Source organism: Nyctibius grandis, chromosome 3 (genome assembly GCF_013368605.1).
Source record: "Nyctibius grandis isolate bNycGra1 chromosome 3, bNycGra1.pri, whole genome shotgun sequence".
In the NCBI taxonomy this organism is placed as follows: Eukaryota; Metazoa; Chordata; class Aves; order Nyctibiiformes; family Nyctibiidae; genus Nyctibius; species Nyctibius grandis.
Genome location: NC_090660.1, coordinates 56,547,595 through 56,571,883, shown reverse-complemented (window position 1 = coordinate 56,571,883; position 24,289 = coordinate 56,547,595). Strand labels below are relative to the sequence as shown.

The 24,289-nt window shown below is 43.1% G+C and overlaps 1 protein-coding gene across 3 annotated transcripts in view; it reads right to left on the bottom strand.

Annotated features, from left to right (window-relative positions):
* Nucleotides 1-24,289, bottom strand: part of EPB41L3 (erythrocyte membrane protein band 4.1 like 3) — a 68,403-nt gene that overhangs the window by 36,389 nt on the left and 7,725 nt on the right. For all 3 annotated transcript variants that reach the window (XM_068396405.1, XM_068396406.1, XM_068396407.1), the window contains exons 3-4: nt 6,599-6,703; nt 1,969-2,011 (exon numbers count right to left, since the gene is read on the bottom strand). In XM_068396405.1, coding sequence (XP_068252506.1) covers nt 1,969-2,011; nt 6,599-6,703 — 148 coding nt within the window. The remainder of the gene's footprint in view (nt 1-1,968; nt 2,012-6,598; nt 6,704-24,289) is intronic.

Here is a 24,289-nt window from a genome sequence, read left to right as displayed (position 1 = left end):
CCCAGGGAAGTGGTTGCGCCACCATCCCTAGAGGTATTTTAAAGACGGGTAAATGTGGTGCTTAGGGATATGGTTTAGTGGTGGACTTGGTAGTGTTAGGTTAATGGTTGGACTTGATGATCTTGAGGGTCCTTTCCAACCAAAACATTTCTGTGATTCTATGATTTTATATAGCATGGATGGTTAAGATACCAGAGCAAGAGGCCTTCACCCCTCACTTACAGGGGTTTAAACAAAATCTAACACTGTGGAAATTAGCAGGTTATAACTAATGGGGTGCAAGCCAGGGGCCGCACACATGGTGACAGCCTCATTTCTCAACCACTGGGATGAAATCCCTGAGGTCTGCAGTGGAATCACGGATATCTGAGTGTTGTACAACTCAACCATCATTTAGCAGGATTATATATATGTGTTTTGGAAAGTGCCATGGGTAATAGTGCTACTTTTCCACCGTTGTCCTGTTCCAAACTTCTAGGGTGAATTGTACAGAGCAAGCAAATTATTGCTGTCATCTTCTGCAAATACAACTGTCCCCCACGTCAAGTCCAGGATGAGACTCTTCTGCCCCGGTTAATCTCTCGCTGTCACAACCTTTCATTGTCTATCTCATGGCTTGGGCACATATTAAATGCATTTCAAACCAGTGGTGTGGAGCTGAGCTGCTTTACTTGCATTGACCACCAGGGTAACCTGACTCATGAAGGTCTACAGCACCCTCCTCTCCAGATCCATCTTTTCAAGAGATTAAAAAAAGGCAGATTTTTATTACTTTTTATTGCAGATCACTTACTTTTTATGAAAATACTACTGGTGGAAAGGTGTGGTTGCTCATAGTAGGTGGGGAAGTTTTCCAGCTAGTGTAAATTAATTCTTTGAATCTTGGAGAGGGAAGTGATTCATTTGCCAGGCCTGAGCGAACAAATATGAACTACCAGATGTATTTGTTTGTGAAAGCACAAGTGCTAGAAGAGATCATTTACAAAACGTGCAAAGAAAAAAACTTCTGAGGCTTTCCTGCCCAAAGAAGTCACACACACAAATGTTTCATTAATTTTAAAAAGTGAGGGGGGAAAAAAAGGGCATGTCAAATCTTGTGCCTGGTGGTCTTGAAAAGGTTTTCCTTCGAGAGGTTTCTGAATTTCTAATGTAGCAGCCGTCTAAATTTAACAACGAAGCTTTTTAAAATATTCATGTAAAGCAGAAAATTGACTGGTTCTCTGTGAATTGAATGGTCGTTTTAGGAGCAAAGTTCAAGCTTTTGAAATGCAGGAAGGAAAGATATTTTAGATAGAGTGCTATCTTTGCATCAGGCAAGTATTTCAGTATGGGGCATGAGTAGCGTTCCTGGATATGATATAAATATCATATAACACAAAGATATAATTTATATACATGGCCCAGTCCCTAAGGTTACGTGACTTAATGTCAAACTTCAGGTTTTTGCATTTCTGCAAATGTCAAGTTGTTTTCAGCAATGCAAGTTTATGTGTTATGAGCCTCAGCAACCACCTGCACTCATTATGGGATAAAATACCTAAAAGACACAGGTAATTCCTTTGCCAGAGACTCGGGACAGGATGCAAAAGATGATTGTGAAATAGGCTTTGTTGCCCCGGCGGGACCGCACTCTCCTGGGGGAAGGCATCGAGAAGGTGATCGTGGCCCCGTCCTGCCCGCCCCCTCACCCTGTGGGCAGCAGGGCTGGCGCGAGGGGCTGGGGAGAGGGGGCTGCTGAGCCCCTGGTGCTGGGGACAATCCAGTGGGATGGGCCCTTCATCCCAAGAGCGGTCAGTTACTCTGCGTCTCGCATCCCTGCTTGGCACCACAGGGCTCTGACCTCTTCACAAACACTGATGGCAGTTTGGAGGAAGAGACATTTTTGTGCAGATTTTGGGGGTCCAGATACACCAGAATGAAAGTTTTCCAGACCCCCTGAAATAAACACACAAATGATAACAAACTTACTTCGGATCTGCTTCTTGATTTCCTTGGCAGGGTCCAACCAATTCTGCAAAGAAAATATTTCCTTTTTTCAATTTGAATTAGAAAACACAATAAACATTATTTTTAAAACAGTGCTATGAGTCAAAGCAAGAACATGCGAAGGTCTGCCACCCCTTTCTCCTCGGAGCAGCAGTAGGCAGGGATAATGCTAACTTTCAAGATGTGGCCCTGGGTAGAAGCAGGATTTTTATTAACCTTCACAGACGTTGAGGGACTGAATGGTTTGAAATTAAAAAAAAATATAAATTAGTAAAATAAATCAATGGAAACCTTTTTCCAGAGTATCTTCTGTGAAAATTAGATTTCTACAAGTTGTTAAGAAGGTTTTTTTTTGGTTGGTTGGTTGGTTTTTTGCTCTAATCCTGGAAGGGCTCAAAAGGATAAGCAAGCATGGCGTAGGGATACTACCCCATGTGCAACCTGGTGTGGGCACGAGGGGCTCCTCGCAGGCAGAGGGGGCACGAGGGGAAACCAAAGGCAGGACTGCAGCACCGGGGCTGACCCCACCCACACCATGCAGAACCCGGTGACTACGCAAGACAAAACCCCCACCAAGGAGGTGGGGAATTATCATGGCGGTATGTTACTACTCCATGGATGCCAAGGAGCAGACGAAACTCCCCTGGAGAAGGCACACAGCAGCTTGGGGTCTCTTAGTGCCGCTGCTGCCTTGTCCTTGAACAGAATCAAATTAATATTTAAAATGCATCACACAGCCCAGAACAAAAAGTTCGCCTCCCCTAGGAAAGTTCCACTTTCTCCAAAGAAAGAAAACAAATGCATCAGAGAAAAAAAACCACTAAAGAAATATCAAACAAGCAGAACACAAGAATGTCCCCCCAACAAAAACAACCAGTTTGCAGCTGTCCAACCCCGGTCTGTGGTGCAAAACACGAGCCTGAAGAGCTCCAGCTACTGCTGAGCACAAAACCACGTTATGCACCGAAAAATTAAAGGTGCATCAGGATTTCTGTTTTCAAAGGTGACATGTGATGTGAGCACATATATTGTCTGGCTGGAATTTATCTGGCAGAGGATGGAGGTGAATTGCTAAGTACTTTGATATTAAAAATATGCATGTTATCTGTCAATAAATGTGGTGGCAGGCAGTATTCTTTTAGCTGTTTAGCTCTGTAAAGTAACTGGTGATCTATAAATGTTTAGCACTGCTGGTTAGGGACATCAAAGGCAACAAGAAAAGCTTCTATAGGTACGTCAGTGATAAAAGGAAGACTAGGGAAAATGTGGGCCCTCTCTGGAAGGAAATGGGAGACCTGGTTACCTGGAATATGGAGAAGGCTGAGGTACTCAACAACTTCTTTACCTCAGTCTTCACCTGCAAGTGCTCAAGCCTCACCACCCAAGTCACAGAAGGCAGAGGCCGTGTCCTGGTTTCATTGGGATTTTGTTTCAGTCTGTGGCCAGCCATGGTGATCAAGGCCCTTAGCAGTTAAATGCAGGGCAGCTGACCCAGGCTGGCCCACAGGTGTATTCTGTAACATTAACAATCAAGTTCACTATAAAAGGGAGGGCTTGCTGGGGAGAAGGGAGTCTGTTTTTGCTCTCCTCTCTTCTGGCCTCTCTTTTTTCCTTATTGCTCACAATTGCTATTCCTGGACAACCTGCTGCAACCTGTAGCTAAGTATACTTCTGTGTGTTTTGTGTTAGCATTTATATTGGTTTCTTTATTTTATTAAATCTGTTTAATTTTAACCCACGAGTCTCCCTCTTTTTCCCAATTTCCTTCCTCAGCTGGGAAAGGGACAGTGGGTGAGAGGAAAAACTGTTATTGTTTAGCCTTGGGTGTGGGCTAAATGAAGACAGGCAGGGACTGGGAGAATGAAGAACTGCCCACTGTAGGAGAAGTCAGGTTCAAGACCATCTAAGGAACCTAAAGGTGCACAAGTCCATGGGGCCGGATGAGATGCCTCCACGGGTCCAGAGGCAACTGGCAGATGAAGTTGCTAAGCTGCTATCCATCATTTTTGAAAAGTTGTGGCAGTCTGGTGAAGTCTCACTGACTGGAAAAGGGGAAACGTAACCCCCATTTTCAAGAAGGGAAAAAAGGAAGAACCGGGGAACTATAGGCCAGTCAGTCTCACCTCTGTGCTCAACAAGACCATGGAGCAGATCTTCCTGCAAACTATGCTAAGGCAGATGGAAAATAACAAGATGATTGGTGACAGCCAACATGGCTTCACGAAGGACAAATCGTGCCTGACAAATTTGGTGGCCTTTTATGACTGGGTTACAGAGCTGGTGGATAGGGGAAGAGCAACTGATGTCATCTACCTGGACTTGTGCAAAGCATTTGACACTGTCCCGCATGACATCCTTGTCTCTAAATTGGAGGGACATGTACTTGACAGATGAACCACTTGATGGATAAGGAATTGGCTGGATGGTCACACTCAAAGAGTTGTGATCAGCAGCTCAATGTCCAAGTGGACACCAGTGACGAGTGGCATTCCTCAGGTTGGTATTTGGACCAGTGCTGTTTAACATCTTTGTCGGTGACATGGACAGTGGAATTGAGTGCGCCCTCAGGAAGTTTACCGACAACACCAAGCTGTGTGGTGTGGTTGACACGCCGGAGGGAAGGGATGTCATCCAGAGGGACCTTGACTGGCTTGAGAAGTGGGCTCGTGTGAACTGCATGAAGTTCAACATGGCCAAGTGCAAGGTCCCGCATGTGGGTTGGGGCAATCCCAAGCATAAATATAGGCTGGGTGGAGAATGGATTGAGAGCAGCCCTGAGGAGAAGGACTTGGGGGTGATGGTTGATGAGAAGCTCAACATGAGCCAGCAATGTGTGCTTGCAGCCCAGAAGGCCAACCATATCCTGGGCTGCATCAAAAGCAGAGTGGGCAGCAGGTCGAGGGAGATGATTCTGCCCCTGTACTCTGCTCTCGAGAAACCCCACCTGGAGTACTGTGTCCAGCTCTGGGGCCCCCAACATAAGAAGGACATGGAGCTGTTGAAACAAGTCCAGAGGAGGGCCACGAAGATGATCAGAGGGCTGGAGCACCTCTCCTATGAAGACAGACTGAGTTGGGGCTGTTCAGCCTGGAGAAGAGAAGGCTCTGGGGAGACCTTATAGCAGCCTTCCAGTACCTAAAGGGGGACTACAGGAAAGGGGGAGAGGGGCTTTTTGCAAGGCACATAGTGATAAGACAAAGGGTAATGGCTTTAAACTGAAAGAGGGTAGATTTAGATTATATATTAGGAAGAAATTATTTACTGTGAGGGGGTGAGACACTGGAACAGGTTGCTCAGAGAAGTTGTGGATGCCGCCTCCCTGGCAGTGTTCAAGGCCAGGTTGGATGGGGCTTTGAGCAACCTGGCCTACTGGAAGGTGTCCCTGCCTGTGGCAGGGGGTTGGAACTAGATGATCTTTAAGGTCTCTTCCAACCCAAACCATTCTATGGTTCTATGTTTCTCAACCACATGTTAATAATGAATACGTTCTCCTCTTTCCAGGACAGGAAAGCACACCTATCTGGAAATGCACTTAAACATCTAACTTTTATCACAACTCAAAACTAAGCATATATTACAGTGTTATCTTGCACTGGCATGGACCAAGTGTCTGCTTAAGTGATTTTCTGAATTGGAGACAAAATCCTTACATTTAGAAGTACGTAAAAAAAAAAAAGACGGGAAAAGAGAGGAAAAAAAAAGGACTGATTTCTTTTGTATCATATATAACTGAAACAAGGGGAAGCCTAGAAAATAAAACTGTTGTTCTCACAAGACACAAACAGCTGAAGAAGCAGTAATAGCTCCAGCTTCATTGGGGAAGACCTTTCAGGTCATACAAAGAACAAAATAACTTCCCCTGGTGAGCTCTGCTGGGCTATGGCACATATTGCTAAAAAGTTTTGTTACCAGTTTCTTCAATATATTTACCTTAAAATGTGAAAACCACAAAGCATATTTTAAATTATCCTTTGATGCTCTCTCTTTCATCACAACAAGTCCAAAACAATATATATATATATATATATATCACCTGCACATTAGATCATCTTGGACACTGTTAATACACAGCTAATTTAATACTGAAATTGAGATGCAGACAAGCGGAAGGTGATTCACTATTGCTGCCAACTGCTTCTGAAGACTTATGTCTGTAGCCAAATCAACAATCACACTCAGATAAAGAAAGTCAAGACTTAAAGCCTTATTTTATCTTAGCAGTTAGCAGAAGCAGTCAATCAACTCCCGGCTATCTGTATCCCAACCATAGTATTATTAAGCTCTATTTTAGTATTATAGGTTTAGTAGTGTATCTATGAATGTAAATCTGACTTTCATCTATCACAGTAATGAAATAAATCATACTAGAAAGAGAACCAGCTATATGATTAACTAACTCCTTTCATGTCATAAATAGTCAACACAGAGGGAAGACAGTGAAACACAGGGGATGCTCTTGAGAGGTAGAGTTACAAAAAACAATAGCTCAAGCTATGCCTATGGAACTTGGCAAGGAAGGTAACAACTTCTAAATGGTTTCCACTGTCCGTGGGATGTCTGGCAGAGCTCTTATGTCCACATGCCAAAGGCCAGCCACAGTTTTGTAGGTTACCTTTTGGTTTTCCGTGTCTCTGTATGTTAGCCCAAAGTAGTCCTTTTCCAAAAGGTTCAGATGCTCGCACACTTTGTCGAACAGCACTTGACCTCTGGAACGTTTCTGTGGGAAATGAACAGGAAAAAAAGTCACGTTTGCAAAATAATATAAGCATTAAAGTAACACCTTTGCTGTTTAATTCTCAAATCAATAACACTAAAATTATTTATTTAAACTCATCCATCTTTCAAACCTATTGATGGGGAGTTTCATAAGAATCTGCTGAATGGGGCAGATCTGTTTTCCATAAAGTTCATGTCCTCGTGGAGTTAAAACTGAGCCAGTGTGAGTCACGTTTCAACTCTCAATTAGAAGACCTCTTCTGTCTTTCAGAAATTGCAACTTCAAATGCATGCCAAGGTGGTATCTCAGCAAACCGGGGCAGTTCTTTGTGTGCAACAGTAGCAACAAAGAAGGGTACAAAATATTCCTAGTTATGGGCTATCAGGGCTGTGATGGCGGGGGGCGGGGGGGGAAGCCACTAGAGGAAAAGCCAAATATAGAGATATTTTTTGCTTTGGTAACAACATGCACTGATTCCAGGATCCGTTTTTGTCTAATATACGGGTAAATACGATATATCATCTACTGAAATCACTGGAAGAGCCTAGTACTTCACTGGGAACACAGCTGGGTGAGAAAGCAGTTTTCCAGTGTCCCACAAACCTTCTTTACTGCTAACACATTAGCTGAGAAGACCTCGCACTGTCAACAGCCAGAGCCTTTAGCAGAAGCTTTGTAGTATCTCTCCTATTGGACGGTATGAATTCAGGTCATCCTACTTCTCGGCGTTATATGTGACACTGAGAAAAAAATCTCCAAAAATCCAAAGACACAGAGAAACATCCTCTTTATAAGCTACATGTGCCAACTTTGATAAGTGTTAATTACGGTAAACGATTCAAAATTACTTGGGCCACTGTTTCATCACTGCCTGCTTCCCTAAGTGCAACTCATCTACAGGAAAAAATCTCCCCACTTTATCTCAAACACATGCTTACATAAATACTTCAGTTGATGTCAGCGCCGCATTTTCTTTATCTGTAGCATACATGTGACCTGAAGCAGACTGGAAATACACTACTTGCTTCAAACGCAGCGCAGGAGGCTGACACAAAGAGGAGCGAACGCCGCCTCTGAATTTACACACCTCGGCTGACAGAGCTGCGCCCGGACCACGCCGCCAGCCCAGCAGCCTTGGCCCAGGGATGGATATTTCACAATCCAAACTGACATAGCTATGCCAACAAAGAGGAGCCCAACGCTGGCCTCAAACTATTTTAGAAGTGGAAAGCGTGCCAAGAGGAAAAAAAAAAAAAAAAAAAAGGAGAATTGAGGGTTGGTGCCTAACACCCTGTGAAAACATTACGAGAGATGGTAAGAGGGAGTTGTGCAGTGTAACCTCATTTATGTTAAATTTGGTATTTCTACTGAGGCTCTGCGTTAGAAAGGAGGAGGGGAAATATCCTCTACATTTTTATCGATGGGGAAACTGAAGAGTGTGGCTGATAGAGTCTAACAAGTGTCCTCCAGCTGAGAAAAAACAGGCACAGAAATGCATTGCAAGCGCATTGCTGTAACTTCATTTACTGTGTCTTTTGAGCAAACAGCTCTAGGGCCTTGTTCTGCTTGTCACATGCTTTCCACCCTGTAGTAAGAAGCATAACTATATCCCAGCTCCTTTATAATTTCAAACAAATGTTTAGTTAATTTGTCACGCCCTGAACTTGGAAGTAGATAATAAGAGGTTGGTGGTTTTCTACTTGATGCTCCATGAAGATGATCAGGCAGATAAAAAAAGACTTGACTACTGGCATGCAGAGAGGAACCAAGTCAGAGCCTTCAAGCCAAAACAGTCACATCTGCTATGAGCAAGCAATGCTGTATTTTACCAAATTTCTGGCTTCCCTAGATGATAACAAACCAAGTGGTTATACTGAATGGAGAGAAATAAGCAGGTTAGCTCTATAGGACGCCTGCTCTGAGAAGCACTATGTCTGCACCACTGTACCATTCGCATGTATTTGAATTGTGACACTTCAATGTCCTCTTAAGAGTCACACAAGGCCAACACAGGAGCTGTTTTGTGTGGCCAATCCATGCAGCTACACAGATGTCAGCTCTGAGAAATAGTAGCGAGCAGCTGCAAGGTACGGTGCTTTAACAGGGAATTGCAGGAAACAGTTGTGTGGGGCAGTGCTGTAATAAAAACCAACTAACCAAAAAAAATCACCAACGCTCAGGATTTCTTCTTTGGCTACACATCATGGGCAAGTGAGAAGTATGGCAAGCTTGGAAGAACTTGCACAGCTCAGGTTTTGTCCATGACAAAATGGATCCTCCTCCTGTACAAAGATGCTCAGTTGTACTCAGCCACTTTCCACAAAATTCCTGCTGCATCAGGATACAGGAAAGCCCTGCCCATGCTGCAAGAGGACATCAGAAATGCCAGGTATAACTGACAGCCCTTCCCGGACAGGGTCCTCTCTTCACCAGACACCAGGTGTGAACTGGTGACGGTTGAGGGGAAGCCTTGCCAGGACCACTTTCCTTCTCACTCTCTGCAGAAACACCCCATCAAGTGTGCAGACAGATAAGCCTCACATTGCAGCCTCGCCACTGCCCCTGAGCACGTCTTCTCAGGTCAGAGCTGACCCGTGGGAGCAGGATTTAGAGGGCTCCTATCATCTGGGGGAGCAGGGGTTGCCTGGCAATGTAGCCACCACTGATGTCCTCCAAATCCTCGCGTACCTGCATATATGCAGCACTGCTGCTTTGTGCTCATGCAGCATTAGCATGCACACCCTCTTTCTAAAACAACGTTGCACAAAAACGCAGTGAGGGGAGGATACTGCATTAATCCATCAGAAAGTAAGAGGTTTAGCTAGGAATATATAATTAAAGGAACTGAACAGACCTCCTGTGCTCTTGTTAATTGCTTTTATTTTACTGTGTGCCCAAATAAGCACGCCAGACAAGGCATGGGTATCATTGCTTTGGCACGGAGAGAATAGGAGGAGGAGGAGGAGGAGAGAAAGGTCAAGTTACAAATTCCTACAGCTCCTCAACCCATCCTAAACCTTCGCTTCCCACCATTTTGGGGTGATAAGTCTAAGGCGATGAAAGACTGACAGTCTGCTGGTTACTGTGGATCACAGGTTAATGACAAAAATGCCAACCAATTCTCAGCAGTCCAAAAAATGTGGATTTAAAACAACCCCAAAATACCAGACTTCATGCTATAAAATACTTGCCCTGTAAATGAAGAGTTTTTCTGAAAGGTAAATATGGCAACATTCTCCTGCAGAAATATCCTTAGCTATTTTTCAGGCATGAATGGGGTGAAATTAAATCTGTAGATGTGGAAAAAGAGGCACTTTACTTAAGCTTCAGGAAATCAAGACAACAGAAAGAATGCAAAACATAGATGGAATGGTATAAATGACTACAAAAGTCCGGGAGCAAAAACTTTACAGTTTTCACAGCCTGCTCCCTGCAGCTCTATAAAGGCCAGGGCTCTCACTAGAAGCTGGAAGGGGAATAAACAGCCTCCTGGTCAAGCTCCCAGTGAAAGGAGCCAGCAGCAGCGAACTTGGCAAGCCTGCGCCCGCCAGCAATTCCCACATGCAAGGGAGAGGAGAAGCAGCCTCTTTCCTCGCCAGCTTCTCCTTATTTTTGGAGCTGAGTGTCTCCCTCCTTGGGAGGCTGAAGGCCACAAAAGGCTCTCCCATCCCCTAAGTGGCTTCCCCAGAAATAGTCCATGCTCAAGCCCCTCCACATCGGCTTCTTCAGTCCATAACCCTCCATCCCACCCCTGTTCCCTTACAAGACCACCAGATCAAGATAACACCTTGTACATCACTGAGAGTGAGGAGCTCAAAAATTAAGTACTTCCATCTTAGCTCTGGGTGGGTAACAAGATTATTACAAAGTCAATTATTATCATCGGCAAACATTTGGGTACAATGTCTGTCATTTCTTACTGCAGACAAATAACAAGAAAGTTTTCCTTTATTATGATTAAGCCCATAAACTGTAATATACTTATGACAAAAGAATATTATTAAAGCAAAAAAAACCAAGTCTTTGTTATAGATACATTGTCACTTCTGTCACAAAATACGTACTGCGCATCAATGTAATCACAGAATCACAGACTGGCTGAGGCTGGTGAGCACCTCTGGAGATTGCCTAGTCCAATCCTCCTGCTCAAGCAGGGCCACCTAGAGCAGGGTGCCCAGGATTGTGTCCACTTGGGCTTTGAATATCTCCAAGGATAGAGACGTCACAGCCTGCCTGGGCAACCTGTGCCAGCGTCTGAGCACCCTCGTGATAAAAATGTTTTTTTCTTATGTTTAAATGGAATTTCCTGTATTTTGCTTTGAGCATGTTGCCTCTTGTCCTGGCACTGGGTACCACTGAGCACAGTCCAGCTCTGTCTTCTTTACTCCTCCCATCAGGTATGTGTATGCACTGATGAGATCCCCCCTGAACCGTCTCTTCTCCAGGCTGAGCAGTCCCAGCTCTCTCAGCCTTTCCTCATAGGAGAGACGCTCCAGTCCCTTCATCATCCTTGTGGCCCTTTGCTGGACTCTTTCCAGTATGTCCATGTCTCTCATGAGGAACCCAGAACTAGACCCAGCACTGCAGGAGTGCCTCACCAGTGCTGAGTAGAGGGGAAGGATCACCTCCCTTGACCTGTTGATAACACTGGCTAATGTGGCCCAGGATGACACTGGCTGCCTTTGCTGTCAGGGCACATTGTTGACTCTTGTTCACCTTGCTGTCCATCAGGACCCTCAGGTAACAATAAACCCTCTGTTGTAGCAATCAAGCTACCAAAACCATATCTTACTGTACTGTGGCAAGCAATGAGGAAAATTATATGGGAAATGAACAACCAATAACTTAAGACAAAAATGTGAAACCAACTTCATTCACATGCAGGTGCTAATAAGACCCCAGGAACCCTCTTTGCTATTTAGTGAGATATAGGTAAGAGATCAGGAAGATTTCAAATGTTATGTGCTGGATGATGCTTCCCAGATGGGAAGCTGGTTGTGCCAGAAGAAGATTTATCAGGATCCAGAACCACTGCCTCCAAGAGGCAAATTTTGCCTCTTTGCAAGAGCATAGGTTTGGCTGCCTCACATCGGGAGGCACCATCTCTCAGAAATGTGTCCTTCAAGCTGCTGTGGCTCCTGGTTTGGCAGTCCTGCACTGTCCCCAAAACATGACCATTCTCAACCGTCTGCGGGGCATTTTGGCACTCACCTTGCTGATGCAGCCTGAGCCTCTCTTCTGATGCACCCTTACCCTGAACAACACACCTTTGCTTGCTGGGTAGCCTCCAACCTACCAGACCAGCCATCTTTCCTAGCTTTATTCCAGCAGAGAGGCATCCATACTGAGGACCTGTCACCACTCGGGCTTCTTCCAGACTGAATCCAATGCTCTGTCTGACAAATTTCTCCCTGGAGAGGCAATGCCACACTGGGACTGGTATCTCAGCAAGGCTGAGAAGCCTCCATCCTCAGAGGTTTTCAAGACATTGGCCTGGTGTTGCCACAGCTGGCCTGACCCAGTGCCAGCCGTCACCCTCCTCAAATCAGGGGCCTGCCCAGTCCCTTACAACCAGCGTGGCTGTGATATCAGGCTCCCCATGCACCTCCGCAGGCACTAAGGGGTTAATCGTCGTGTACCTGATTAATGTGTCGAGTGCTAGTCTACTCTCATACTCTATTTTTACTTACGAGCAGATTACCTTCCTCTCACTGATAGGGAACTAGGATGAGGAGCTGAAGGGCAGAAAACAGCCCTCTCAGCTTCCTAGAAATCAAAGCTATTGCAGTCTCCAAAGTGTCACATTTTGGAGCAGTTCTATTTTTGCATCCAATGCTGCAGTCTCATGTGGACGCAAAACACTGAGCAAGGGCTGGGGGAGGAAGCCATCTGCAGCACGCAGGTATGCCCCTCCTGTTTGAAAGCAATTACAAGACATCACACTTGATGTCTTGTACAAGACGGGAGTTTTACAGACAAGGGAAAACCTGAAGGTAGAAAGAGTGCCACAGTCAAACAGCTATAAAGGGATTCATTTTTGCCACCAATAACCACCATCTCCACTGCATAGTACCTAGAAGGTCAGGGCACCTCAATGAACTGAAACTTTGCCCCCCTTTCTGCTCAGGCAAGGAGCACAGCAAGACGAACAAGTACCACAGCTGTGGACCTGGATTTTAAATGGAAAGAGTTTGCACATATGCAAACGTGACTGCCACTTTCCTCGGAAAAGCTGTCAAGCAGCCAGCGAACAACGCAACACTGGCACCAGCCTGGCATCAAACCCTTGTACAATTACTGTAATAACTCTAGTTGGGCACGATCGCTGGAAGAAGGACTAACAGATTAGTATCATGAAATCCCGGTAGGAATAATTGGACTTTAACTGATGTTGAGGTTATCTGGTTCACATTCCTAATTAGCATTTGCACTTCCCAATGGATCTTAACAATGCACTGTATAAATGTGTGGTCTGGCTCTAGCCTTACATGCTGCAATGTATTTTGGCATATGGCTGTAGTAACCTCTTCCTTTTCTCCCGTTCTTTCTGGTGGGGAAGTATTAGCTTATTTTTTCATTTGCAATGTGCATGATGAAAAAGATTCCAATTGTGTCCAGACCACTGATTTTATTTCATTTTACTGTCTCTGTTTAAATTGCATTTTGCAAGTTATTTTGGTCAACACTGCACGGGCCACAAGGTGATCTCCTCTGTGCAAAGAAAACACCCGTAAAAGTTAAAATGTATATGGCAACAAATAACTAGCATACACAAGGGGAAGTTTCTCCCTCCCCACGTTGCAGCTTCTGTAATTATTCTTGCAACACAAACACGTGTAAATGATTAACTGGTTGTCAGGAATACTTTGTACTCACCGCAGCGAGCACTCTCTTCCCACAAATTCCCCCAGCTGAGTCTCCGAGTTGCTGAATTCCAGCCTCCTGACAACACACTTTCTCATTCTTTCCTCATGAATTACCCAGCTTACACAAAAATATGTCCAATCCCAGAAAAAAACATTACTTGTGCAAACGGTCATTACTTGCAAGTTCAAGTGTATGCAAGCTTCCAGGATCACTTTTGTACTGAGAAGCCCATTTCTGGGGGAGGGATTTGACCATCACAAATATGTCATAATTTAATATGCATAGGCAAATATGTAGATAATTTAATGCACATAATATGTGCTTGCAGAAACATATGCAAATTTACGAGTAAGCGCACATTCAATGTGGTTCTAAATGCAGAGGAACTGGTGACCACATCACAGCCTTCTCCATCCACGGAGAGTCAATCAGAGGTCCTAAACTCACGCAGTCATTCTGGTAAGGAGTGCATTTTTATCTGCAAATAAAATAAAAATCTACATACTATGACATTTACCATATTTTTTCTGAAAGAGTTCAAGCTGGTCAAGATATGAAGGGTTGAACTGAACAATTGTAGAAGCTAATCATTCCACTTTAGGCCAGAAAATTTCCAAATAGGAAGAATGTGGTTTTTGAACAAATCTTGATTAGAAGATGGAAAAAAAAAACAGCAGAAGGTTTATTTTTCCCAAGGAAGATAAATGGAAGAAGTAATTCCAAAGAAGTTTAACTTCATTTCACTTCTACACATTTGTATTTTGCATTTTCAGAGGATTTGCTTTTGTGGTGTTTACACTTCTCCATAGTTTCTCTCCACAGGCAAAAGATGAAGGAGAAAGGTGACAGAGGAGAAAAGAAACTCTGAATTTCTTCAAATCTATCATTTCTCAACCGAAGTTCCCAGTAGGAAGCTAAGTGGGGAGCATCCAGGAAGAAGAATAGGATGGATAATTTTTCCTGGAGTGTTAACTGGCAGAAAATCAGCAAGTTTCCCTCTGGTTTACTGAAGTACAGCTTACAGACAACATGTATAACTTGCAGGATGAGAGCTTTTAAAAGCATAACATGACTTGGCCACCGGAATTTAGGCCCCTACATCCCCTGCTGTGCTTGCTGAAAATGGCACTGGCAGTTCCAGAAACATCAATATTTAGTTTATCTGAAAGTTCAGTGCATTGAGAGTGATGTGCTAGGCATTATACAAAACATTTTAGAGAAAGTCGCTTCTGCTACCGAACCAGAACTTTGCTGGTTAGTGGTACAACCTTGTACACCAAAGACAGCAGTAAGACATACAAAGTGGCAAAGCAAACAACAAATACCCTACTCCCCTCTTCCCACACAGACAAACAGAGAAAAGCTTAAAGATAAAAGAAATGAACTCATCCGGTCTTTTTTACTCCAACTATTTTATGTTTCTTAGGGAAAAATCTTGGGTTTGGCATATGCAGAGTATTATAAATGAACATTTATGAGGACACATGTATCCCTTGGATGGACATAACAGTCTCAACCAGTTTGTAAGCAGTTCGCCAGCAAGTGTAGAAGATACTGAACAAGATCTTTCTGCCAGCCTTTCAGGTGGCAAAGTAAAGGAAGGCAATGAAATTAAAGTTTCAAAGCAAAACACATCCATTTTTTTCTTTTCAAAATGAAATACTGTTTAATCTTTTACGTACTTAATTATAGCTACTAATGAAACTTCACTGGCAAACTGCATTTGGAAAAGTCCCAGGTTGCAGTTCCAAATACAATCTACCGAGTAAACAATTTAGCCAGATGTGGGAAGAACCAAGAGCTGGACAATTTCAGAAAGATATAGTTGAGTAAAAGCTCTGTTAAAAAGACTTTTTTTTTCCCCCAATATAAGTATACTTCATATAAAGAAATGCCTTTCCCGAAAGCTGCATGCCAATACAAGCTCTCCAAATGTTCTATTTCTTTATTGACATTTTTATGTGTGAACCTGCATATACATCCCAGTAGGTGACCAACATATTCTAATACTCTGAAATAAAAACTGCAATATTATTTTGCCTATCTCTACTTGTTAATTTAGAACTCTACCCTACATTCCTCTGCACATATAAACAAACATCACGTAAGAAAACTTACAGTAGACTAGAAGATATTTTGACATACGACTACGACTGATCATTTTCTTTTTTCCCCCCATCATGGTAGTACTATAATTTATGAACTTATTGATATTTATTGTAATATAGCACATTGAAATCTATTACCATTCCTGAAAATAACCTTTTCTGACATCTATCTCCTAAGTATTTAATAGAAGCATTTAGACAAATATGAAACACTGGCTATGCTATAGCTACACACCTGCACTAAGTGTCAATGACATTGTATAACACGACGTAGTTTTTATCAGAGGCAACCTTCTTTAATGCCATTTGAGCTGGCAATCCTAAAAAGCCAGCACTAATCTAAAAAAACCCAGGGGACTGCTAAATCCCAGTAAGAAGATTGGTGACCTAGTCCCGAATCTGGCATCAAACCAAATCAGGGTTTTTGCCTTCTACATCAGCAGCAGAGATCACACCAGCACCGGCATCACACAAGTCCTAAGCATACCGATGTGTGCGCTACACAGTTTGCCTGCTTAGCAATAAAGCAGGCACTTCGTTCATGGCAATGCAAAGCAGCAAAAGGGAGCACTTGAGAAACAATAAATACTCTGGAGCTTGTCTTTATACGTGGAAGCTTAATAGCCACCACTGCATGTGCACAAGGGCTACAGAAATACCTGTCAAACGTGATGGTTATCAAATGCTTGGGCATCCCAACTGCATCAACAGAATTCATACTGTAAAAACTAAGATCTGGTAACAGCTTACAAGCACTACTCTCCGATAAAGGTAAAAAGCAGTGCATACTATTTTTCAAACAGCAGTTCAATTCTCAGCACATTGATTAGTCTCACACATTTGCTAAATCCCGACATAAAATAATAAACCGTATTCTATGATTTTGAAGGCTTTTCAACAGAGAAATTACCCTCCTTGCTCAGCTTTCTTGAGAACGCAGATTGTTTGGGCTTGGATTTTAACTAGACATGCAGCTGATCCACTGGCTTATTGCCTCCTGACTGCCCTACCGCCTCCTGCAAGACACTCTGCGGTAACTCAAGCAGGTCTCTTGGGATTCAATACAGCAGTTGAAGCTCTCCAGTGAGGGTTATAAATATAAATATTTTCCTTATTCTACCTATACTTGGAGAAGCTCAGCAAACACTCATCTCTCTTGTGTAACTGCTAACTACACACAAGCCTAGCACTGACACAGCAAGGGGAGCCAACCACTACCTGTACCATAAATAGTTATTTACATATATCAGCAAAAATCAACCATAAACATTTTGTTTATTTTCAGCTGAAAAAAGCTCTACTGTCAACATAGTCCAATTTACAGAGTAATCTCGCCATATGAATTCAAAAGCCACAGAGCTCTCCCTGACCTACATTGGCAGGCTGGAGCGGGGAAAAAAAAAAATTCATTGCACAGAAAACATAGCACAGAAAGATGCTCTTGATACAGGAGAGGCAGCACAATGATCGGGCTTCTAGATTTGGGGTAACTTAGACAGTATCACACCATCAATGCGGGGTTGTCAAAAAAAACAGCATAGCCTATTCTCAAGCTACATCCACTTCAGATCAAAACCATTTCTGCCAGAGCAAGATAACCATGAGAGACAGACCTCGCTTGCCTATCAAAGCTTCGCTTTACAAGCAGGTATTTCCTCACCACCCAGTCCCATCTCTGATATTTTGTTCACTGTATCAACAGACAGACATAAGAAAAGATAAAAGCAGCCCAGCGAACACCACACGGGGCTCAGCTGGAAAAAATCACCCATACAACATATGAGGATTTTATATGACAGCTAATATTTTTAGGAGATGATAATAAAGTGGACATTTACTTAGTTTTGGTTGGAAAACAGCAACTCTAAGTGTTAACATGGGGACAGCATCTGTAAAATGGAAACAACTAGCAGCATTGGAGATTAATTTAGACAGCTCGGTCGGGAGCTGGAGCAGATAACAGGCACTCAAGTAATGCAGAAATGGGGCAGGAAACATAATAAAAAGTAGGAAGGCTTGGCAGAAACGTGACTGGGCAGCGACAAGAAAATCAGCAACTTCTCTGTGAGGATGGGCATTGGGTAGATCAGGGAATAGACACATTGTCCAGAAACAGCAGGAGGCTTTAAAATCTGACCATCCGTTTGGGGAAGGGAAAAGGGTAAGCAAAGCCCTTCATCCACTCTATGTGATTTATATTCCAGCAATGCTTAAAAACATGTGCAGAGGTTGTGTGCTGGCTGCACCAGGCACCCCAGTAAGAAGCAGCAGGCTCTCTGAGGTGAGGACCACCCTGGGCAATGCACCTGGAGAAGACAAACGCGGAGGGATTGACACAGTCTCAACCTCATGAGGCCACCAGCAAAGATGGTGACAAGGACAGGATCCCTGGAGCCAAACACCTCCATCTGTCTGGGGTAAAAGGCAGGTAAAAGATCATCCTCCCATGGGCTCTTGCAAACAGGTTAACCAGCAATGAGCCTTGCAGTACCTGGGTTTGAGTGTGCATGACCAAAAAAACTTATAAAATCTTCAGCAGATGGAGAACAAGCTCCTGTTGCCTGGCTTGTGTCCAACTGGTGCACCAAGGGGAGGGAACTGGAGGCAAGGTTTCACTCGGAAGTTTTCAACTAATCATTTATTCCCTAGAAAATGCAGCTTCAGGGCAGCTGAAAATATTTGTCAATATAGGTTGACCTCTCCCAATAGTTTTCACCATTATGAAAAATGGCTGGTGCCTCTAAAGTATCAAAATGAAGATTTTTGTCTGCTAAACCCATCATTTCACCATTGAAATAATTTTCAGAAACTACTAATGAAAGGCAAGAGATAAGAGGACTCGATGCAGAAAACGGATGTGGAGAGGACATGTACAAATTTTTTATTTGCTATTGTAAACTTTTGGCATTTATTTTGATTGCGACCATGTCCTCTGCTGTGCCAAAAGGTGGAATTTAAAGCCCAACCTGCCATTTACTTGGTGCGACATCTCAAGGAGTGACCTGGGTTTAATTCTTGGTTCTCCTTCAGTCTCTGTAAAATATTTGCATATTAACTGGAGGAAATACAAGAGACCCCAGCTGTCTAATCACTTAGGTGTGTTTTCCTACCAAGGTTGTAAGAGACCTTTTCCCCGAACACCAGCAGCCCAGATGCTCCCAGCCGCGAGGAGCTGTGGGGGAGCTGAGCCGAGCCTCTCCTGCCCAGAAGGAACTGCTCCAGCCCCACAAGTGCCACACCACCACCCTCCCTCTGCCTTATGGCATTTCCACAACGCTTGGCTCAACCTGAAGTGACTTTTTTTTTTACTTTAGATTTCTTTAGCTTCAGTGAAAAACCTTAAAAAATATATAATGATAATAAGAACAATAAACACTAAAAAGGTAATCCTAACATGTTTATTTTTGTTTCAATTTCCAAACTGAAGCAAAAAACCTTTTTCTGCTCAGCCTCCCAGTTGATTATTATGAGCTGGACAGCATCAGTATCGATTTCCATAACATTATGCTTCTTGAATTGATGAGTATTTTAACTCATAAAAAGCTGCACACAGTATTTGGAAAAAGCAAGCCACAAGAGTTATGTATTAACTCTATTCAGCTGGAACACATTCAGGCAATACTGAGACTCCTACTGACATGTGTCAGGTAACATAGATCTTAACTGAATCCCCTGGCTAATCTAAGTCAGCCCTAATTAGCGGGTCTGGGGGCAGAAAGCATTCTGTGTAACGACAACTATGCATCTCAACCCAGTCACATTTACTGAAACACGTCCCTGGGAAGGAACAAAAACCTAAACCAAAACTCTTCATATTAAATTAACTGAAATGTAAGCAATGAGTAGGTTGAAAGGAAAAGACTTATTAAAAAAATTCCCTCTTGCATTCAGTAATCAGTTTCACATGTAAAGCCTTTTGCAAGAGACTGTGTGGAATTCATTAAACAATTAAAATGTGCAGGGGGTAACTGAAACTGTATCCTTCAGAAAGCAGAGTGCATCTTATTACAGAGGTTTCCTTCCTGACATTAAAGCCTACTTCACAATGGATGAGAAATTCAATGATATCAAACTTCCCGTGCAAAAGCAGTGTGTAGGTCTGTGCTGAGACGGCTCCTGGGGAAGGGTTAGCTCTGACACTGCATGGGGAGAGGGGCAACAGGGCCATCCATTCCCCCACTGCCATACAGAAACACAGAAGGGTTTTTCCTCCAGAAGCGTTCTTGCAAGCCAGATTTGGAAAACCAGGAAAAGAAACACACACAGCACTGAAGTCAGCCAGTGCGCTCTTTCATTTCTGGCAGTGGTGGCAGAGCAGATATAAGTCTGCTTGTTCTCTATTCTTCAAGCCTGTCCTAAGACCATCTTTAACGACTTATTTTTTAAGGGAGCATCCATGTACTCTCACTTTTTAGTAGGTAAAAGAAAAATTCATGCAAAATGCAATACTCCATCCTATTTGAGAATCCATTTATTTTGTGTCCATTTTGTCTCCAAAAAGGAGTTTCAGCACATACTTGCGCAGGGCAGGAAGGGACCTGTTCACTCCAGTCTGCCTCTGTCCATGTTATAAACCCTGGTTTCAAACGTATGGAAATAAAACTACTCACCATTTCAACTCAAGTATGCTACTCTGAAGTCACCTGAGGACAGAGGGAAATCCATTAAGAAAACGGGGTCTCTATCAGGGAGGAAGACACCAGAGGTTCATCACAAAGGCGTAGCAGCGGCTACAGCATGGGACACCCAACTACTGCCCAGATCCCAGTGGCAGCACAACTGAGAAAACTGGATGGAAAAAATCCCCAAACAGTGTATTTCTACCAGTCCCCTCCTACCTCAGCTGACCCCCACCCACCAAGAAGAGGGGATACCAGTAATGCTTTCTGAGATGTTGGCTTTCCCTGTGCTCCACAGCCTAACTGAATCCTACAGCAACTCACTCGATGTGATGTAAAGCTGCAGAGATGCCACAGACAGGCTGCCATGGGAACACTTGTTTTCATTTACTGGTGTCCTGCTCGATAAGAAAGTCTGAGCAGTAGAGGAACGAAGAAAGAGTATAAATTACCAATGGGCTCAGACAGCTGAGCCTTTGAAAATGAAATCTAATTATTTTACCATTTATTTAGACAGATTATGTTATAGCTTTCTGATCTCACTTTACAATTAATAACATGTATATGTTTAGAGCAGAAACGATGAAGGCAAATTCCAACCTGTTTTAGGAAGACACTTCAAATTAGGCTACACGTAAGGGAGAGGATGACAGCTGGTTCCACTTGCATCTTTTAATTAAAATGCAGTAGTCTAGATAACAGAGAATTGAGATGAGGCAGAGAGGAAAGAGGGAAACAAATCCTAGAAACAGAGTGATTGTACTACAGCACTTGAAAACCCCTACTTAAAGTGGGAGGAACCCAGAAATAAGTTATTTCTGCTTGTTTTCTTGTATCTTAGGAAAAACCTGAACTAGTGCCTTCACTGACTTTTTTAAGGTTATCTGAAATCAATTTGCAGTCTTGGATCTTGCTTTATCTTTGGTTCTTCAGATCAACAAAGGCAAGGTACAGGTCTAGCTTGCTTAACATAGAAGTCTTCAGCACCTTCTTTGCAGTGCAATTTTGGCTCCAGCTCTGGACTTGGCCGCTTTTGACAAAGAGCATTTCTGATCCTGATGCTGGCTGGGGGAGTGCAATGAAGAGCCCGAGGAGAACCGCCTCCAGCAGAGGTGGACATCTAAGTGGAAATCACTGCTCAGCATCCCTCTGAGCAGACTGTCAACTCCTATGACTGAGCGCCTGTTAGAAACCTCCAGCTTCTTCATGACATGGGAGATCCACTTAGCGACCCTGAGGCTGTTTTTCTTTGATAGAGCATCAGGGACAATGTCAGCACACAGCAAATACTTCTGCTCCAAAAGCCAACAGCTGTCCCTGGACAGGCAAAGCACCATTAGGTGGCCATCCCACCTCTTAAAGGAAACACCCCTCTTAAACAAGCCCAACACTACCATCTGTAGGCTCCCAGACAAGAGTGGCAGCGGAGGTACAGACGGTAATGCTTCTGGTTTGTGGTTTTGGAGGAGAATGAATGAACAGGTTGGGTTACCTACTTAACCTGGATTTGGCTTGTAATGTCTTACTGCATGAAAGACTTTCTGGGTCAGGACAGATACAGCACACAGGCAGTAACACTACGGGGAGTCAAGAGAAAGCTTTTACCTGGCATTTGATTAAGATCCTTTCACTGAAAGGATACCACATTAGATGAACCACTGTTAATCTCAGCTTTGAAGTTACCTCTGCTACATTTTCCCCTGTAGATATATCTCACGCAGTATGAAAAACTCCTGGTGTCACAAATGCAAAGCATTGGACATGAGAGAGACTGAAAGATACAGCAGAAGGCAGTGAAGATGCTCAGCATTAAATATGGAATAAGAAAGAGGGCCTTCTGAAACAAAGGACACCAAGGGGATAATGGATTAACCAAACCTGCCTCAGAAGCACCTCAGTCTGTGAGTATGTGCAATTTTGGCTGTCAGGTCATTAACTGGATGAACACATCGTTGAGAAGCTGTGGGTTGTGCTCTGCTTGACAGCAATAAGCTCCTTTAAAAGGTATTAATATTTAACATATATAAAAGCATTTGTCATTTGCAAAGCACTCTATAGAGTAACTGATGGATTCTATAATGATCCCCAGCTCCCAGACTAGGGAAGCAGTTCTGGAGGGATAAATATCTGGCCCACGCCCAAATCAAGATTCACTGACAGAACTATTATTCTAGCTCAAAATTAGGTTCCTACGTTTCTGGTCCTTCTAGATTACATTGCTTTGTAGCCTTCTGTGGGTAGAATTACAACATACAGACAGAGCTGGAAGACAGGAGCTGACAACATTGGATGACATTTCTGACTCCTATCCACCAATTCTCACATCCCTACCCTTGGCCACCGTCCACACCAACAGATGCAGTTAAGTGGGTTAAACACAAGGAATGGAAATACTAAATATTTGATTGCCATGTGTTGTCCGCTCCTCTCCCCTTTCTTTTAAGGAATTAATCTTGGGGAATTTACTGATCTCCATCATTTGTTAGGTCTTTTAGTATACTTTATATATATTTTTTTTCCCCCAGTTTAAAGGGATACAGTAAGCTCACTTGTAGGTGATCCTTAAAATATGCTAGTATTTTTCTGAAATGTGACAGATTATTTCTCATGCTGCAGCACTGAGTTTCTGTGAAACAGCCATAGAACTTTGTTATTATGCAAAATTACTGTAGGAGAACAACACCTTCCAGCTCCTACATGGTTTCCTGAGATGCCTCCTGAGACAGACCCTCAGTCTCATTGCCCTACTCCCTTTGTACATTTTTTCCCTGGGAGAAAAAGCACAGTGAAAGTCACATAATTTCTTGTGGGTGGACACAGCATCCTTTTGCTGTAGATGAACTTCATGCACATGGAAAGTGGACTCCCCTGGGGATCTACCAAGTGTTCCTATGGGCCAGAGTAGGCTGTGTCAGAGAGGTACCTGCAGTTGCATCCTCAACACACATAATATGCTGACGAAACCACCTAGGAAGGATGCAAAGTCTGGATCATCCATTTAAGGTATGCAAATGAAGGCATCACTCCAGTTGCTCTTGTTCCCTGAAATATTTGTGCCTCCTGATTAATTTCTGTTTCAATGCACCCAACGGTCTGCTCATCATCATAGCTTTGCCATTTGAGGATTCATCCTTTTAGGAGCTCTACTCTCATCAATTACATTCTGCCTAGGAAGTCCAACCATCTTAGAAGCAGATAAAGTGATTATTGGTGACAGTCAATACAACTTCAAAATATTTCAGCAGTGTAAGTAGAAGAAATGCATAAAAAATTTATATTGAACATTATTCAAGAGTTATTCAGAAGTTGCAAAGCAGAGAAATCTGACAAGCAATAAAACATGATGGCTTCTATATGCTAGCATTTTGACAATTCTACTCCAACAGAGCCCAAGTTTATCGAAAAAGTGAAACTTCCTAAAAGAAAGTACTATTCACAGCATTTTTTTGCATAAGTGGAAGTCAAACATAACGAATCTCCCCTTCTGCTTCATCTTACATTCTCATAAAGCTCAGCCTGCTAGAAAGATTTCCATAGAAATCCTATTTGGTAAAACTCGCTTGATTGTATTCCAAAAAGTGACTCATGATTTATAAGCAAGTGGCAAAAGCTGAAATGAGTTTGACTCTTTCCATCAAAGCCAGTATTAGTCTTTCTTCCAGTGTAATGGTTCACACGCTATTCTTGACAGACAAAACTGGGACTGCAGGTCAAGAAATGACAATTTAATAGTCACAAGGTAGGTGGCCAGATAGCTATTGCTAGTCTGAAGGAAACAACACAGGACTTGGGCCAGTGAAACGAAAAGATATTTGACAGCATGACTGCTAAGTTGCTGTAAGATTAATAAAATCACAGCTCCTGTGTTAGCATAGAAAAATTTGGCCCAAATTGTAAAGCTGTGGTTAAATAAAAATCATAAAGTTCTTCCTCACCTGCCACTCTCCAAAGCGCTTAAAACAAGAATGTCTGGAAGATGCAAGGGCTGAGTG